Raw genomic sequence first — 20,348 nt, 5'->3', positions numbered from 1 at the left:
CACACTGTATAAGTTAACCAAAAAAGCACCTACCCACATGACTGGAGTGCACACCGTTTGGAAGCGTAACGTCTGAGGATCCTGGCAGACCATCTGAACATATGGAAATTAATCAAACAAACAAAACCTTGTGTTTAAGGCACTCAATCCTGTGGAGATTTGCTATAGATATGAATTAACCTTCTGGCCCTCTTCTTTTAGGAGTCACACTTGCCTTCTTTACGGTCAAGTGACCAAAGCCTTGAAAAGTAACTTTTTTGTTTTTTTTAGGAAAACCAATGTAATATATTTTTGTTCAATAATATTTTTTGATTATTATATAAAATTTTCAGGGTATTTTATGATACTATGCAATATTTATACAATTTTTATTAGCTATTTTTTCCCATTGAAAATAATACACAATTTTTTTCCAATATATTTAAAAATTATTTTTCAATTAAAGCAGTATTTCATGTTAAAATAGAGAGGCATTTAAAATCATTTTTTTTGAAGGTAGATTAGTGCCATTTGGTGAGAGTAAAAACTTATGCAATGCCATATTGTAACCACTAGATTCCTATATAGCTCTATATAAAGTGGCTTATAAATTCTCTAGTGGTTTTTAGACACAAATACTTATTAAATTTTGGATTTGAATTTATACTTAGACATTCTAAAAGACTATTTTTTGTCAAGGTTTAGATTTTTTTTTGGTTTGAAATGTTGATTTGAATTGTCGGTTTTTGCATTAATTTTACTACAGTCAAACCTGAACACTGAGGAGGGTATTTTGTCACACATGACATCAAAATTCAATAAAAATATAACAAAAATGAACAGGTATGTTTTATTACAGCTTAATAAATCTGAGTCTGATCTGATTTCAACCTCTTAATTGAGTTTTGGCTCAATTTTACCATATTGTTACAGCCACACAGGTTCATTTGTGTGTGTATAATGGTGTGTTGTATGTGTGTGTGTCTGTGAATGTGAGTAAGTGAGTGTGTGTTTGAGTGGGTGTTTCTGTTTTGCACTCTCAATGTTTTTTGTCAATGTTGTTCATTTTTGTACTGCTTAGTGGCTGAATTATTGATTTTATTTCACACATATGCATAAAACTTGCTCTGTGTTATAGTCGTGCTAGTTCATATATATATATATGTATATGTGTGTGTATGGGGGAAGGGGGGTGTCTATTTTGCACTCTTGGCATTTAGGAGTGTCCCCCCTTCACTGCTGTGCACTTTTTTTCTGCACAGTGGCTGATTTGTAGTTTGTACCAACAAAAGATTCTCAGAGTTTTCGTATTTTTTTGCATTTCCCATTCATTTCTTATGTCGGTACATTTTCGACGGAAAAGAAGGTAAGTGTGACTATTTTTTTTTACGACCCTTTAGCATGTCCGAATCATGTCCTTGATTTTTTTGTGTGCTCATATTGCTAATGCGACAAAAGTCACCAAGTGGCATCTCATTCCGATGATGCTACGATTTTTAACATTTCAAAATATAAACATTTTCAGTCAAAAATGACCAAAGAGGGCCAGTTTACTTTCAAAATGTATCATTTTACATTTCTTTAAGCATAGTTTGACTACATAAACACCATGAACTAAAGCAATGGTTATCAAGCAATTGATATTTACCATAGAAATGAATGATTATCATATCCATCAACCACTGTATTTACATGGCATTCCATGCTACCTCAAAACATCACTGGAATTAGCAGTGAACACCACAGCATTATAGTATCGTGATAAATAAAAAGTATGGTAATGATGTAGATACTAACCCATGACAGCAGTGCTGTTGGCGCTCTGGAGGCCGTTGGAGGACAGAGACGGTATGTTTGCCCTGCTGAGGGACGCTGAGGCGTCCTGTGAGCTGTCTGTACTGTAGGACAGGGTGCCGGGGTTGGTGACGGGCAAAGTCAATGGCATGGAGAAACTCTGGTGACCCAAAGAGGCCGGCTGATGTAGACAGAGAAGAGAGATATCGAGAGGGATGAAGTCACATTAAACAAGAAAACATTTCAAATGTTTCCTACATTAGAATCATGATAATAAAAACATTTTATGAAGTTGCTATGGTTTTCTGGACGCAGGCCCGGGACTAGAGGGGCCGTGATTCCTGCCAAGGGGGACTGCTTTTTAAGAGTGTTGCTAGGATGCTCTTGATGGTTGGAACTAGGGCTGCACGATTAATCGAAATTAAACCGGAATCGCATTTTGGCTTAGTGTGATTATGAAATCAATTTTTAATTAAATTAAATAAATGCACAGCGTGTTAGTGAGGAGTAGCTCTGTGATCAGTAGTAAATGCTGCTCCATCTCTGAAAGCACTGCGAGTTTGAGTCATGCATTATATAACATGCATTTGAAAAAGAAAAATGCATCAAACATCTTCCCAAACTTGTAATGCGAGGCGTTCATAAACCTGTTGTCCAAAAAAAGACATTTAAAAAGATTCTATCTTTTTATTCAGCTATAGCGATAGCTTGATGCCTTTGTCCATATTAGGGATTTCCTGGAGCGTCATAAGTTATTACTTCTGTGAGGCATATTTAGAGTTTCTGCATGAGACGTGAATATTGCAAAATATTGTCACAGATTTTTATCATAATATAATATTTTATAATAAATCCTTAGACCTTTGTAATGATTTATAGTCATAAGCTGCCTGCATGTTAACAGGTAACCTTGCAAATGATTATTATTTTCTCATTATTATATTGTTATATGTATTCTTCAATACTCTTTTTTTATTTTTAATCATGAAAGTGTTATTACAATAGTAATATTATTTTGTTATTTTGTTTAATATTTTTATTTAGCAATAACAACAATCATAATAATTATTATTAGTCATATTAATATATAAGAACAAAATCAAATTGTGTAAAAACAAGCACAACAAACAGGGTGTTATATATATATACAGTACAGTCCAAAAGTTTGGAACCACTAAGATTTTTAATGTTTTTAAAAGAAGTTTCGTCTGCTCACCAAGGCTGCATTTATTTAATTAAAAATACAGTAAAAAACAGTAATATTGTGAAATATTATTACAATTTAAAATAACTGTTTTCTATTTGAATATATTTCACAAAGTAATTTATTCGTGTGATGCAAAGCTGAATTTTCAGCATCGCTACTCCAGTCTTCAGTGTCACATGATCCTTCAGAAATCATTCTAATATGCTGATCTGCTGCTCAAGAAACATTTATGATTATTTTCAATGTTGAAAACAGTTGTGTACTTTTTTTTTCAGGATTTCTTGATGAATAGAAAGTTCAAAAGAACAGCATTTATCTGAAATACAAAGCTTCTGTAGCATTATACACTACCGTTCAAAAGTTTGGGGTCAGTAAGAATTTTTATTTTTATTTTTTTGAAAAGAAATTAAAGAAATGAATACTTTTATTTAGCAAGGATGCATTAAATCAATCAAAAGTGGCAGTAAAGACATTTATAATGTTACAAAAGATTAGATTTCAGATAAACACTGTTCTTTTGCACTTTCTATTCATCAAATAATCCTGAAAAAAAATATTGTACACAAATATTTTGTACAATTGTACACATTAAATGTTTCTTGAGCAGCAGATCAGCATATTAGAATGATTTCTGAAGGATCATGTGACACTGAAGACTGGAGTAATGATGCTGAAAATTCAGCTTTGCATCACAGGAATAAATTACTTTGTGAAATATATTCAAATAGAAAACAGTTACTTTAAATTGTAATAATATTTCACAATATTACTGTTTTTTACTGTATTTTTAATTAAATAAATGTAACATTGGTGAGCAGACGAAACTTCTTTTAAAAACATTAAAAATCTTAGTGGTTCCAAACTTTTGGACTGTACTGTATATATATATATATATATATATATATATATATATATATATATATATATATATATATATATATATATATATTTTTTTTTTTTTTTTTTTTTTTTTTAAATCACTAATCATGATTTAAACCAGAAAGCAATCGCAATTAGATTTTCCCCCAAATCGTGCAGCCCTAGTTTGAAGCCTTGGTGAGGCTGAGACTTCATAAGTCTTCAATAAGGCTTTCAAAAACATTGAATTAAACTAAATTTACTACACCAAACTTTTAAATGGTAGTGTATGTAACAGAGATGCCATGACGAAAAACATATCACACTTTGCTTACAATTTTGTGATTTCTCATCATATTGTCAAACTCTTCATTAATCTTCTGATATTTCTCCTCCGTGTGAGGTGTGAGGACATATGAAGACTCTGGATCTGGGCTGTCACAACCTCTGTGCTCCTTCTTGTTCAGCACCTGTAGGGAGCAGCAAAGAATGACGGTAGGATAGTGTTAAAAATCTACATCACACTGGAAATGAAAGGTCAAACTGAGTGCAGGAATTCAGTCTATGCAGAATATTTTCATACCTGTTACACAATGTTAAAGCGCTAAAGCAAAAGCAAAAGTGTAAGTGCAGGACAGTAGATTGAGGACCCTCTTGCAGTACTTTAAGAGCCCTTATGAGAGTGAATGGAAATCAGAGGCTTATCTCATCCTCAGGCGCCTTTAATGCTGTATCTCTGTGCTTTAACGTTATAAATGGGCTTAAAATTACACCTATGACTCAGATAGAGGTTGAAGAGTTCAACTAAGAGGTTCTGACTAAACCAAAAAGATATGCAGTGAAAATTTTGACTGATTTGACAGGATCTGCCCCAATTAAATCATCATCACCGACTCCAGGCCGTCCAGGTTTGATGGTTATAGGATGTTGGAGAAGTTAATGCACTTTATGGCCACTTTCCTAGGTCTAGTCACTGAGTAATCAATGTGAAAGGGTCCACCAATGGTAGACCTTTAATAAATACAAAAAATACACAACAATCGCTGACAACTCCAAATGAAAAATCTTCTGATATACTATAGAGGAGACACATTTGAGAAGCATGAGGCTACATTTAAAGGGGACCTATTATCCCCTTTTACAAGGAGTCTTAGGTGTGCCCAGAATGTGTCTGTGAAATTTCAGCTCAAAATACCCCACAGATCATTTATTATAGCATGTTGTAAATGCCCATTTTTGAGTGGAAGGAAAAACATGCTGTTTTCATGCATGTATCTTTAAATGCAAATGAGCTGCTGCTCCCCACCCCCTTTCTAGAAAAGGGCGGAGCCTGTACAGTTTGTGCCTCAGATACTCTGCTAAAAACTAAAACATCTATTTGGTTTTGATCATCATCTCTTTCGCAGTAATGCTCACGTGACTTTGCAGTTCTTCATGATCATGAAAGTTTATTATCTGCATGCGTTTAAAAGCCATATCAGTCTAAACTTCTGATATATGTGTAATATACAGAATCTACTGCTATATATGTTGTTAATATGGAAAAAAAAAATCACTTCTCTTGACTGAATAACTTTATTAGCTTTAATAAGAATTGACAATACATTTCTTACGTGAATGCTGCTGTTAAATGATCTGGCGAGGAGATACAAATGGCGGACTGTGTACAGCTCACTCAGGGGAGGAGCTATGCTAATAGAGCAGAGTCTGTCAGCAGTCATGGGCGGGGCCTAAGCAATGTGACATCACATAATAGGTCCCCAATATTGCATTTTGAATTTTTCAGGTTTATTACTTTTCTGTCTGAACAGCTTCAAGATTAGCCTCCTTTTTAATAATCCATATTTGGATACATATAACAGAATATCAAATAATTAAAGTGACAATTGAGCTCATAGTTACAGTATTTTGCATGCCAATATACTGTAAAACAAGATAGTGTACGCTAATGTGAGATCAGCAGCACACATAACTTTGATTCAGAAATGCATTCCTGTTACACGTAAGGCATTCGTGATTAATAGAAGCTAATGAGAGCTGCGCTTGCCAAAAGTGCCACGTCCTTGACTGATAGTATCTCAGGTTTCCTTGGTATGAATGTTGGATAAGACTGGATCTTTATTTTTAGCTACAAGCAATTAGCACCACTCGCAGAAAATCTGTTCGCATGACTTCAGCACCAGGATTTAGCTACAGATTGCTAGACGCTGAACATTCACCATGTACTTTAAACCTGGTATCTCAACAGAAAACAGTCTCACAATCACAACAAACATTCCATGTATGTATTGCATTCAAATAAATGCTGTTCATTCAACTTTTAATTCATTAAAGAAGTCTGAAAAAATTGTATCACAGTGACCACAAAAGTGTATAATTCACTTTGGATGAATGTAAACACAGATGACAATTGCTTTTATATCTTGGCAAAAGGAAAAGCACAGAACAGCATTGGCTAGATTCACATGCTAATTATAAATGGAGCAAATGCATGTGACAATGAAGATGTGATCTATGTGATCTATAATTACTCCAGCCTGCATGCTCAGAATGTGGCCCAACTGTTTGTTAACTGTATTACAACAACGGTAAATGCAGCCCGCATCTCCAGATGCCACTGCTACAAGATGCATTTGTGTAATCTGTTAAAGGCCGTTCTGTGAGGTACTATTCAATCAGATATGGGTCATAAGATTCAGGATAAATCAACCACTACAAAATGAGATATCTGGGATATGTTTTTAAAGTTGTGATGAAACAGATCTTTTCTTCTGTTATTGTGATGTACATATGATACAAGTGTAATAGATTATGGAAAAATAAAAAAAAATGTAGGTTGGGTTTTTTCCACCAGTCATTGACTGGATTTTGAGATGTGGGTGATGCATTTAAAAATGAAGACTAATGAACTTAAGTGTGGTTTAAATGGAAAGTTCACCCAAAATTCTGTCATCATTTACTCACCCTCAAGTTGTTCCAGACCTGTTTAAATTTCTTTGACATTTTGAAGAATGTTTGTAACCAAACAGTTGTGGGGCACCATGGTATGGAACAAAAATACTATGGAAGTCAATGGTGCCCCACAAATCTCTTTAAAATATCAAAGAAATTCATACAGGTTTGGAACAACTTGAGGGTGAGTAAATGATGACAGAATTTTCATTTTTTGGGGTGAACTATCCCTTTAAAGGACTAAATGACTGGAAAAGACTTTTTCACCGGAAGATCCAGTTATGACATTTTACAAGGTTGAAATTTTTTTTTTTTTAAATAAAACATGCATGGATGAATTGTTCACAATAAGATTGATAACATGCATTTAGAATATAAAGAGGGTATATTTTCATTTCACGCTGACTTTAAAGGTGCCCTAGAATCAAAAATTGAATTTACCTCGGCATAGTTGAATAACAAGAGTTCAGTACATGGAAATGACATACAGTGAGTCTCAAACACCATTGTTTCCTCCTTCTTATGTAAATCTCATTTGTTTAAAAGACCTCCGAAAAACAGGCGAATCTCAACATAACACCGACTGTTACGTAACAGTCGGGATCATTAATATGTACGCCCCCAGTATTTGCATATGCCAGCTCATGTTCAAGGCATTACACAAGGGCAGCCAGTATTAACGTCTGGATGTGCACAGCTGAATCATCAGACTCAAGCAAGGACAACAGCAAAAAATGGCAGATGGAGCAATAATAACTGACATGATCCATGATAACATGATATTTTTAGTGATATTTGTAAATTGTCTTTCTAAATGTTTCGTTAGCATGTTGCTAATGTACTGTTAAATGTGGTTAAAGTTACCATCGTTTCGTACTGTATTCACGGAGACAAGAGTCGTAGTTATTTTCATTTTTAAACACTTGCAGTCTATATAATGCACAAACACAACTTCATTCTTTATAAATCTCTCCAACAGTGTGTAATGTTAGCTTTAGCAACGGAGCACCATCAAACTCATTCAGAATCAAATGTAAATAAAATAAATACTATACTCACATAATCCGACGCATGCATGCAGTATGCATGATGAACATCTTGTAAAGATCCATTTGAGGGTTATATTAGCTGTGTGAACTTTGTAAATGCGCTGTAATATAGTTATGGGGGGGGGGGGGCTTCAAAATAGGCAGATAAAAAAATTAATTTAAAAAAATCTATGGGGTATTTTGAGCTGAAACTTCACAGACACATTCAGGGGACACCTTAGACTTATATTACATCTTGTAAAAACTGGTTCTAGGGCACCTTTAAATTTACAGGGGAGCACATTAAATGGGATGCATGCAATCTTTATATCTTAAACTCATTACAAAATCAAAATTGACATTTTTTATGGAATATTGCAGAGTTTGTTATAAATGATTTAGGCCCCGTTTACACTAGTGCATTTTTGTTTTAAAACGCATAACTTTTGCTACGGTTACACCTGTCATTTATACTACTCTGGAATTTTTGACCCTCGATGTGTTTACTGGCGTGAGGGGCGGGGCATCCTGTCACTCACATGACATCACAGCAACAGCAAACCACAACCATCCAATCAATTCCCCATGGAAAAAAATCAAGCACCGCCCTACAGTTTTTCTTGATCAAGATGACTTTTCACTTGGATATACAACCCGAAAAGTCCTGGAATGTTTTCTTTTCGACTTAAGAAAGAAAGACATAAACATCTTGGATGACATGGGGGTGAGTAAATTGTCAGAAAATTTTAATTCTGAAGTGAACAAATCCTGTAATGTGTAGCCACTTACTTCCACAATGTCAGAGTTGGTTCTGCTCTCGTGTGGTTCGTTGTATTCCGTGTATTTCAGCAAGACTTTGTCCATGTCTGTGCTGGCGTACTGGAAGAGCTTATTGGAGCTGTTGAAGATAATCAGGGCTATTTCACAGTCACACAGAACACTGAGTTCATACGCCTTCTTCATCAGACCAAACTTCCTCTTTGTGAATGTCACCTATGAAAATGATAGGAGAAATAGCAGAAATGAGAGCAAGCTCCTTAAAGGTGTTTAAAGGTGTATATGATATCATAGATGTCATAGATATCAAGTGTTCAAGTAACTTGAAGAGATCTGCTCACTGCTGACTGATGTGGTTTTGCACAAACCAAAAAATACATCTGAACAAAAGCTACATCTAAAAACACTCAGCATAGAAAACTGTAAATTAAGGATGTAGAATGTAAATGTCTACCTCTACACGACACTATTTAACAAGAAAATAATACTTTTATTTAGCAAGGATGCATTAAAATGGTCTAAAGTGACTGTAAAAACATATATATTAAAAAAAATAATAAAATAAAAATAAATGCTGTTCTTTTGAACTTTGTATTCACCTGTTTTTAACACTGAAAATAATGATAAGAAATGTTTCTTGAGCAGCTAATCATCATATTAGAATGATTTCTGAAGGATCATGTGACACTGAAGACTGGAGTAATGATGCTGAAAATTCAGCTTTGATCACAGGAATGAATTACATTTTAAAATGTATTAAAAAAGAAAATATTTATATTAAATTGTAAGAATTAAAATATATTAAAATAGAAAACATTTAAAATTATAATAATAATATATTTCATAATATTTCTTTTTCTTTTTTTTACTGTATATGTGAAAATAAATGCAGCCTTGGTGAGCATAAGAGACTTCTTTAAAATAACATTTAGAAAATCTTACTGACCTCGAACTTTTAAATGGCAGTGTAAATAAAATTATATACAACTTCAAGCTTTTAATACTCTTACAAAAAGTAATGTTCCGTTATTTTTCATTAATAGTATCAGAAGAAGTCATTGTTCACAACTGTCTGATGGGACCCAGCTGTCAGGGTTGCCAGATCTTCTCATGTTTCCTGCCAATTATCAGCCTTCCTGAGGAATCACAGGCTTGCTCCCACTTCACAGCTGACGGCCAAATACTTACAACAGTGTATGAAACACTGACAACAAACTTTTTCCATGTTTGTTGTCAATGTCAAAATGTATAATCACATTTGAAAAGCTTAAAGGGATAGTTCACCCAAAAATGAAAATTATCCCATGATTTACTCATAAAAAGGGGATAATTTTCATTTTTGGGTGAACTAACCCTTTAAACATAGTTCCAGAGGCTTTTACAGAGGTGGATAATTAGCGCTTTTGAGTAATAAAAGAATAACAATTAATTCAGTCAAACTCAAATCAGGTTATTTACAATGTAGACTTGATTGAAAACACTGAAAACTAGAGATTCTGAAAATTCAGCTTTGCCATTACAGGAATAAATTGCATTTTAAAATATTTTAAAATAGAAAACATTTTAAAAAATAATAATATTTCACAATATTACTGTTTTTACTGTATTTTTGACCAAATAAATGCAGCCTTGATAAGCATAAAAGAAGAGACTTTCAAAAACATTTTCAAAAACCCCAAACATTTACTTTTCTATCACTCTAATAAAAAACAAAAGGTACAAAACAAAATTAAAGTACAAAATCTTGGGCGGTACCTTTCCTTTGTATCTTATTTAGGGTGTATATTAGTACCTTAAAGGTACAAACCCAATTCCAAAAAAGTTGGGACACTGTACAAATTGTGAATAAAAAAGGAATGCAATAATTTACAAATCTCATAAACTTATATTTTATTCACAATAGAATATAGATAACATATCAAATGTTGAAAGTGAGACATTTTGAAATGTCATGCCAAATATTGGCTCATTTTGGATTTCATGAGAGCTACACATTCCAAAAAAGTTGGGACAGGTAGCAATAAGAGGCCGGAAAAGTTAAATGTACATATAACGAACAGCTGGAGGACCAATTTGCAACTTATTAGGTCAAATGGCAACATGATTGGGTATAAAAAGAGCCTCTCAGAGTGGCAGTGTCTCTCAGAAGTCAAGATGGACAGAGGATCACCAATTCCTCCAATGCTGCGACCAAAAATAGTGGAGTAATATCAGAAAGGAGTTTCTCAGAGAAAAATTGCAAAGAGTTTGAAGTTATCATCATCTACAGTGCATAATATCATCCAAAGATTCAGAGAATCTTGAACAATCTCTGTGCGTAAGGGTCAAGGCTGGAAAACCATACTGGATGCCCGTGATCTTCAGGCCCTTAGACGGCACTGCATCACATACAGGAATGCTACTGTAATGGAAATCACAACATGGGCTCAGGAATACTTCCAGAAAACATTGTCTGTGAACACAATCCACCGTGCCATTCACCGTTGCTGGCTAAAACTCTATAGGTCAAAAAAGAAGCCATATCTAAACATGATCCAGAAGAGCAGGCGTTTTCTCTGGGCCAAGGCTCATTTAAAATGGACTGTGGCAAAGTGGAAAACTGTTCTGTGGTCAGACGAATCAAAATTTGAAGTTCTTTTTGGAAAACTGGGAGGCCATGTCATCCGGACTAAAGAGGACAAGGACAACCCAAGTTGTTTTCAGCGCTCAGTTAAGAAGCCTGCATCTCTGATGGTATGGGGTTGCATGAGTGCGTGTGGCATGGGCAGCTTACACATCTGGAAAGGCACCATCAATGCTGAAAGGTATATCCAAGTTCTAGAACAACATATGCTCCCATCCAGACGTCGTCTCTTTCAGGGAAGACCTTGCATTTTCCAACATGACAATGCCAGACCACATACTGCATCAATTACAACATCACGGCTGCGTAGAAGAAGGATCCGGGTACTGAAATGGCCAGCCTGCAGTCCAGATCTTTCACACATAGAAAACATTTGGCGCATCATAAAGAGGAAGATGCGACAAAGAAGACCTAAGACAGTTGAGCAACTAGAAGCCTGTATTAGACAAGAATGGGACAACATTCCTATTCCTAAACTTGAGCAACTTGTCTCCTCAGTCCCCAGACGTTTGCAGACTGTTATAAAAAGAAGAGGGGATGCCACACAGGGGTAAACATGGCCTTGTCCCAACTTTTTTGAGATGTGTTGATGCCATGAAATTTAAAATCAACTTATTTTTCCCTTAAAATTATACATTTTCTCAGGTTAAACAATTGATATGTCATCTATGTTGAATTCTGAATAAAATATTGAAATTTGAAACTTCCACATCATTGCATTCTGTTTTTATTCACAATTTGTACAGTGTTCCAACTTTTTTGGAATCGGGTTTGTACATATTATTACCTAAAGTGTATATATTAGTTGGTTTTTAAAGGGTCCTGCACCAGTGACAGCTTTTGTATCTTTTTTTCGGGTGAATGATTATGAACAGGAAGTCTTAGGGCTTCTTACATCAGACTAAAATAAATGAAACCTTTAATAAACTTGCTGAAAATGAATTTCTACTAAAACTGTATGAAACAGTAACCAAAATCCTGACATACAGTACAGAGAAATTACTTGTTTACACAGGAATATATTTCCACATATGTAAGTAACTGACTAAAAACCTTCAGTGATAATAAAAAACACTGTGTGTACCGAAAATAATCTACCAAACAAGAGCGCCCAGACAAGATAGGGTTTGTGGTGCTGGTTAGCATTTGATCCCAGTGCAGACTGGGTAAATTTAGGCATGTCTCTGTGGTTTTGCTGTGAGTGACGGCCGTCAGGGCAGAGAGAGAGAGACTGTACAAGCCCTCAGACTGACCAGTCTTCTAATGAGAGATGTGGAGCCCTGAACTGCTCTAATTACTGCCACCACACCACAGGGACTGCAGTCTGCTGAGGAACCCAGACAAGAGCTCCTGTGTGCTGGATCAGCCGAGTCTCACCACTACAGCCCCAGAGTCTGACCTGTACATTCATTAAAACACTCCTGAGCGATCATTTGAATAGATATAAATCATGTATGTTAGGAATGAAGGTGAGGGACATTTCAGGTGCTCCAACACTCTACAAAGATGAAGGGGTTTGTAAGAAATTAAAAAAAAAAAAAGGCATCTAAACAGATTGGGCTTATGGTGATGCAGTTGACTGCATCTCATGCTGTTCATTAAAGATGGGAATTGTAAGGATTTCAATGGTCAGATTTCTTAAAGGGTTAGTTCACCCAAAAATGAAAACTCTGTCATTAATTACTCACCTTCATGTTGTTCCAAACCCATAAGACTTTCATTTGTCTTCGGAACATAAATGAAGATCTTTTTTTTTTTTCCCAAACAAAGCACTCGCATTGCTTCATAAAACTGAGCTTAAACCACTGGAGTCACATGGATTATTTTACTGATGTCTTTACCAAATTTCTGGGGCTTGAAAGTGGTGGTTGCATAGACTGTCAATGGAGGGACAGAAAGCTTTTAGATTTCATTAAAAATAAGTTCATTTGTGTTCTGAAGATTAATGAAGGTCTTACGGGTTTGGTACGACATGAGGGTGAGTAATTAATGACAGAATTTTCACTTTTGGTTGAACTAACCCTTTAAAGGGGTGGTTGATTATGATTTCACTTTTTTCTGCAAAGTTACGACGCTCGATGTTCAATGCAAAGGGAGATATTTTCTTTTACAGAAATTGCTGTTTAAGGACTACAACAAACGGCTGGTAGGAACTACAATGAGCTTCTTCCCGGGTTGGTGACATCACTAACCCTAAAATTTACATAAACCCCGCCCCTGAGAACAACAAATAAAGGGGGTGAGGTCATGTTGGGCTGCTTTAGAGAAGATGAAGAGTTGTTGTAGTAGAGTGTTGTTGATGTTGTTATTTTACGCTGCTTCACAAACGAGGGTCAATTCAACACTGGAAAAGATTAACATGACGACACATGCTAGTGGATGAGTTGAATCAACTCCACAGCAACTACATAAATTTATCCACTAATCGTTCAGAAACGTCTAGTTTCATTCTAAAAGTTGTAACTTCTTCCTGAGTCTCTCCATCAGTGTCGACTCCGGTTTGAACAATGTAAGGCTGAACACCGTTACTGACAATCCTCATTTTGGCTGCGTGAGATTCTCCAGCTTTGTTGTTGTTGAGCAACCGAAGCACGAACTGTTAAAGCTCCGCCCACTTCTGGATCAGCAGCTCATTTGCATTTAAAGGGACACACACAAAAATGGCGTGTTTTTGCTCACACCCAAATAGAGGCAAATTTGACAAGCTAGTATCACATGATCCTTCAGAAATCATTCTAATATGATGATTTGCTGCTCAAGAAACATTTCTTATTATTATTATCAATGTTGAAAACAGTTGTGCTGCTTCATGTGTTTGAGGAAACCATAATATATAATCTTCATGATTCTTTAATGAATGGAAAGTTCAAAAGAACAGCATTATTTTGTAATATGAAATAGAAATTTTGTAATGTTATAAATGTCTTTACTGTCAATTTTGGTTAATTTAATGAATCCTTGCTGCATATACAGTAAGTAATTTCTTTTTTTTTTTTTTTAATCTTACTGACCCCAAACTTTTGAACAGTTATGTATATATTATATGCAAATAACTGAAATGGACATTTATGAACACAATGTTTATCTTTAATTATCTGAAAATGGGAAATGTGCAAGGCTCATTGTAGATTTCAGCACCGATTCACTTATACTGTATTTGGCAAAGTTGAAGCAACCCAAAGATTTCTTTTATCTACTTACACCAGACAGATTTTTTTACTACAGGTTTCAGTTTGGATGTGTGAAGCAGACGTCCTCATCTTACCTGTCTGTTTCTCTCATCCATTATGCGGGTAATCTGGATCTTCTTTCGCCCCATTGTCACTTCCCTTTGTTTCTTTTTGCTAATCAAAATCCTCAGTGATTATGGCAGATTATGTTTTGGTTTTACCGCATCGTAAGAAAAGAGCTCCTCTCTGCATTCTTCACCACAACAGATCCTGCAAGAGATGCAAAGAGATGTAAGGCATGACATACAGCTTTTATGGAAATGTACCAAATTTACCTGAAGCACCAATGAACAAATATGAGCCACTGATGACACAAAAATTTGCAAGCAACATTTCAACGTCACCTGCAGCATAATCAATCGCACATTTTTTAAACCATCCATTTTAGAGGTCTCTCCTGTAATCTGATTTGCTGGCTGGTGTAAACAACAGCAGTATTACACTAAACCCACTGGATTACGGGGGCCGAAAAAGTCGGTGTCAGCAGTGTTTATCATTAACATAAATTCAAACCATCTTATTTCCCATTAAAACCACATCATACAGCTACTAGTGCGCATAATCTACCACAATCCCTCACAAATCTAAAATTAACACCCAAGCCCAAGAGAGCAATAAACAAATTCCATGAAGGTCTTACTTTTGCTTGTATTTCTTCCTCACTCAGAGTGCTTCTCAAGAAATATAAGAAAAGATCAAAGATTTGTGTCGCTCCAACTATTTATGGAACTCATAAGATCTAAAAAGTGGCTACACTGAGAATTACCTAGAGAATTCCTGTCGGATGTTCCCAGTGAAGGAGCAGGTCTTGAGATCTGAAGGAAGACAAAGGAACAACTCCCGTATTCCTGCACTTTCACACCTTCCCGCTCAGCTCTGCGTTACCAGGGCAACCAACGAAATGCCTTACATATGATCAACTCTAAGTGAAAAGAGAAGCCTGTTTAAAAGAAGGAGCCAACGCAATAAAACAACACTGTATATTTTAGCAATGTTTAATAGGAGTGTACACTGGGATAATTATTTACCTAACAGAGGAAATGCATATGGGAATGATATGCTTTTCAAATGCTAAGAGATTCATCATGCAAATACATGAGTAAATTTCACAGCAATGGTGAGATACACACTGTAACTCTTCTGCTGTCCAGGTTTTGCATTAATGTAGTTTGCATAGTGCTACTTTCACTTGTTTAGGAGGGTTTGCATCTGTGGTTAATAAAACACCACTTTTGCTGAAAAGCATCTTCAGTTCTTACTGTTTCTATATACAGTATATACACACAGTTGCAAGAAATAGTAAGTGAACCATTTGCACAATCTGTGAAAATGTGAATAATTTTAACAAAATAAGAGAGATCATGCAAAATGCATGTTGTTTTTTTATTTAGTACTGTCCTGAATAAGATATTTTACATAAAAGATGTTTATACATAGTCAGCAAGAGAAAAAAAAGCTGAATTTATTAAAATAACCCCGTTCAAAAGTATGTGAACCCTTGATTCTCAATACTGTGTGTGGTTACCTGATGATCCACGACTGCTTTTATGTTTTGTGATGGTTGTTCATGAGTCTCTTGTTTGTCCTGAGCAGTTAAACTGAGCTCTGTTCTTCAGAAAAATCCTCCAGCTCCTACAGATTCGTCAGATTTCCAGCATCTTTTGCATATTTGAACCCTTTCCAGCAGTGACTGTAGGATTTTGAGATTCAAACATTCACTGATGCTCCATAAGGAAACACGATGCATTAAGAGTCGGGGGGTGAAAACTTTTGCACAGGATGAAGATGTCCACATTTTTCTTATTTTGTTTAAATATCCTTTTTTTTATTTAGTACTGCCCTTCAGAAGCAACAGAAGATACTTGCATGTTTCCTGAAAGAAAAATTAAGTACAATTTACCTTGATATTTGAATTCAAAAAGTTTTCACCCCCCCGGCTCTTAATGCATCGTGTTTCCTTCTGGAGCATCAGTGAATGTTTGAACCTTTTTTAATAGTTGAGTTTGAGTCCCTCAGTTGTCCTCAGTGTGATAAAATGGATCTCAAAATCATACAGTCACTGCTGGAAAGGGTTCAAATATGCAAAAGAAGCTGGGGCCTTTTTTGGGGCCTTGCAGGATTTTTCTGAAGAACAGAGCTCAGTTTAGCTGCTCAGAACAAACAAGAGACTCATGAACAACATCACAAAACATAAAAGCAGTCGTGGATCATCAGGTAACCACACACAGTATTGAGAATCAATGGTTCACATACTTATGAATGGGGTTATTTTAATAAATTCACCTTTTTTTTTTCTTGTCGACTATATATAAATATCTTTTATGTAAAATATCTTACTCAGGACAGTACTAAATAAAAAATAACATGCATTTTGTATGATCTCTTATATATATATATATATATATATATATTTCTTTGTTGTTGAACATTGTATTTTATTACTGTATACTCATGTTTTTGCTTTTCAAATATATATATATATACATTATTTCAGCAGTGGCGTGTAACACAGTCACTCCTACGAGCCACTTTGGTGGGTTGAATTTTATATATGATATATACATATTTCAATTTTAGTCTTTTAAAAGGCATCTGAAATAATAAACTAAGTGCAATGTAGAGTCAAAAATATTGATTTTTAGATATATATAGATACTGAAATATCTGAAACGCTTCCAATACTCATTTTCCACAGAATAGATACACGTGTTACGGTATGGTGGTGTAGAGATGAGGCAGATACGGATTTCCACAATAACATAGAGCTTTAATCAAACAAAGGCAAGGAAACACCAAACATAACCTTAACACAACAGAGAACGGACCAGGAGTGAAGGGAGTGAGTGCAATATATGGGGAGTGCTGACAATAGAGTCCAGGTGCAGGTGATGAGTGCTGAAGAGGAGCTGACGAGGGAAGTGAGTGCAGGTGTGGAAACAGGAGGATCTTGGGAAATGAAGTCCAGGGAAACAAGGGTTCTGTGACATTACCCCCCCTCCCGGTAGGCGCGTCCTCGCGCCGTAGATGAAACAACCGGGAGGGGGGCGGGCGCCCTGGAGACCTCAAGCTGGTGCAGGGGGAGGAGCAAACTGGAGTGGAGGTCTCCAGGGCAGGTTCAAAAGCCATGGCAGGTCAGGGGCTGAAGGCAGCCATGGCGGGTCAGGGGCTGAAGGCAGCCATGGCGGGTCAGGGGCTGAAGGCAGCCATGGCGGGTCAGGGGCTGAAGGCAGCCATGGCGGGTCAGGGGCTGAAGGCAGCCATGGCGGGTCAGGTGCAGCGGGCAGCCATGGCGGGTCAGGTGCAGCGGGCAGACATGCAGCGGGCATACATGGCGGGTCAGGTGCAGCGGGCAGCCATGGCGGGTCAGGTGCAGCGGGCAGCCATGGCGGGTCAGGAGCCGAAGCCTTCGAGGCGTTGAGCCCAGGCGTCGCTGAAGGACTGGCGGGTGATGGCGGAACCGAAGGCTCCGCCGACCGAAGCGCAGCTGGGGCTCCAGAAGGCCGCAGTAGAACAAGGATGACAGACAACAAAGTGAACACCGGGGGGAGTGAGGAGGCCAACTGGAACTGAGGGACGGAGGGACGGAGCGGAGACGGAGGAGTGCAGTCCAGAGGGGAAGGCAGGCAGACGAGGGACCAAGGTGTGAGCGGAGGCAGGATGGAGACTGGTGAGACTAGTGGCCTGATGGACAACGGTGGAGCAGAGGGAGGTTGGAGCCGGGGTGACGGTAATCGCCCAGAGGTCCGAGGTGGAGATCTGGGCGAGGGGGCTAGAGGTGAAGGTTCAGTGTATACATAAATGGGAGGAGGCGGGAGAGGGAGGCAGGGAGGGAAAACAGTCTTTACAAAGTTCATAATGAAGGGCTCGGTGGCGGAGACTGGCGCTGCTTGCTCGGCGGCGGAGACTGGCGCTGCTTGCTCGGCGGCGAAGACTGGCGCTGCTTGCTCGGCGGCGGAGACTGGCGCTGCTTGCCCGGCGGCGGAGACTGGCGCGGCTTGCTCGGCGGCGGAGACTGGCGCGGCTTGCTCGGCGGCGGCTGGAGCGGCTTGCTCGGCGGAGACTGGAGCGGCTTGCTCGGCGGAGACTGGAGCGGCTTGCTCGGCGGAGACTGGAGCGGCTTGCTCGGCGGAGACTGGAGCGGCTTGCTCGGCGGAGACTGGAGCGGCTTGCTCGGCGGAGACTGGAGCGGCTTGCTCGGCGGAGACTGGAGCGGCTTGCTCGGCGGAGACTGGAGCGGCTTGCTCGGCGGAGACTGGAGCGGCTTGCTCGGCGGAGACTGGAGCGGCTTGCTCGGCGGAGACTGGAGCGCTTGGCTCGGCGGAGACTGGAGAGCTTGGCTCGGCGGAGACTGGAGAACTTGGCTCGGCGGAGACTGGAGAACTTGGCTCGGCGGAGACTGGAAAACTTGGCTCGGCGGAGACTGGAGAACTTGGCTCTGTCCAAAAGTCTATAAGCCAGGCCACCTCACTTGGTGGCTCGCACAGGGTTGGAGCTGCAGGCTCGGAAAGGGCTGGAGCGGGCTCGTTCATCCCCTCAAATACAATTAAAATCCCCACAGGCACTGGAGCTGGCTCTGTGGGGACTGGAGCGGGCTCTGGAGAGACTGGAGCGGGCTCTGGAGAGACTGGAGCGGGCTCTGGAGAGACTGGAGCGGGCTCTGGAGAGACTGGAGCGGGCTCTGGAGAGACTGGAGCGGGCTCTGGAGACACTGGAGCGGGCTGTTTCCTCCTCCTCCGCTTTCGGGACCCAGTGGAGGAGTGTGGGTTCCGTGTGGGGCAGGTAGGGAGTTCGCTGGAGGGGTATGCGGAGGAAGACGGAGGTTGACTGACTGGCCCGGCCAGCCGTGTTTCTGGATGGACTGGAGACATACACTTATCCTGAACCTCATCCACGAAGAATTTGGAGCCATTTAACCACAAAATAAAATTGATTGTTTCGCTTAAGGAGAAACGATAATCAGGTTCATCAAAACGGATAGTGTTGTCGTCCAGTCCATCCAGAAACAGGGAGATTAAACATGCTTCAGGCCAGTCAGACAAGAAAGCAAGCTCAACGAACTCCTCCACATACCTTTCCAGCGAACGACCCACCTGAAGAAGCCCGATGAGCCGATCGCCAGTTGCCAGATGGGAGAGAGGCCTTGGAGGAGCAGGAGCCAGGGAGCTGGTGGAAGTCTCCATTTTTTTTTTTTTTTTGTGGAAAATCCAAACTGTATTGGTCCGTTCTTCTGTTACGGTATGGTGGTGTAGAGATGAGGCAGATACGGATTTCCACAATAACATAGAGCTTTAATCAAACAAAGGCAAGGAAACACCAAACATAACCTTAACACAACAGAGAACGGACCAGGAGTGAAGGGAGTGAGTGCAATATATGGGGAGTGCTGACAATAGAGTCCAGGTGCAGGTGATGAGTGCTGAAGAGGAGCTGACGAGGGAAGTGAGTGCAGGTGTGGAAACAGGAGGATCTTGGGAAATGAAGTCCAGGGAAACAAGGGTTCTGTGACAACACGATACCAGCTGCTCTTTCTCTCTCTCTCACTCTCCGTTTCATTTGCTCCAGATGAATATTGTTGGTTTTACAGGGCTTGAATTTCGGCGTGGGATTGCGCATATTGTGCACACATAAAGCCGCCTCTCAGTACTAAATTGAGTTTTCTTTCACTGCTTATTGCGCTTAAACAGTCAAATACACACAAAATAATGTCAAAATGTTGGTCTTGTCGAGTATTCACATAAACACAGTCAGTTATGACTTAAGTGACGTAGACAGTTGAGAAAGAAAACGCATGTGTAACAGTATAATGGATCAGTGCGTCGGGTCTTAAAGTGACAGCAGCCTAATATACCTGCTGCCAAATTATGAGATAATATTAAAAATATCAATGTGGCAGTTTTTTA

The 20,348-nt window shown here is 38.6% G+C and overlaps 1 protein-coding gene across 5 annotated transcripts in view; it reads right to left on the bottom strand.

The window, feature by feature from the left end:
- The window catches only part of mef2ab (myocyte enhancer factor 2ab), a 38,646-nt gene that overhangs the window by 7,276 nt on the left and 11,022 nt on the right, over nucleotides 1-20,348 (bottom strand). For 2 of the 5 annotated variants that reach the window (XM_048183751.1, XM_048183755.1), the window contains exons 2-7: nucleotides 15,215-15,370; nucleotides 14,484-14,658; nucleotides 8,608-8,811; nucleotides 4,174-4,308; nucleotides 1,777-1,954; nucleotides 34-93 (exon numbers count right to left, since the gene is read on the bottom strand). In XM_048183751.1, the coding sequence (XP_048039708.1) occupies nucleotides 34-93; nucleotides 1,777-1,954; nucleotides 4,174-4,308; nucleotides 8,608-8,811; nucleotides 14,484-14,537 (631 nt within the window). In that variant the 5' untranslated portion in view covers nucleotides 14,538-14,658; nucleotides 15,215-15,370. Of the gene's footprint in view, nucleotides 1-33; nucleotides 94-1,776; nucleotides 1,955-4,173; nucleotides 4,309-8,607; nucleotides 8,812-14,483; nucleotides 14,659-15,088; nucleotides 15,371-20,348 lie in introns of those variants that run through there. The other 3 variants (XM_048183753.1, XM_048183754.1, XM_048183752.1) reach the window with 3 other exon arrangements.

This window comes from Megalobrama amblycephala, linkage group LG3, assembly GCF_018812025.1.
Source record: "Megalobrama amblycephala isolate DHTTF-2021 linkage group LG3, ASM1881202v1, whole genome shotgun sequence".
NCBI classification, from domain to species: domain Eukaryota; kingdom Metazoa; phylum Chordata; class Actinopteri; order Cypriniformes; family Xenocyprididae; genus Megalobrama; species Megalobrama amblycephala.
The sequence above is the reverse complement of the archived record's forward strand: the minus strand, read 5'-3'. Positions and strand labels throughout refer to the sequence as shown.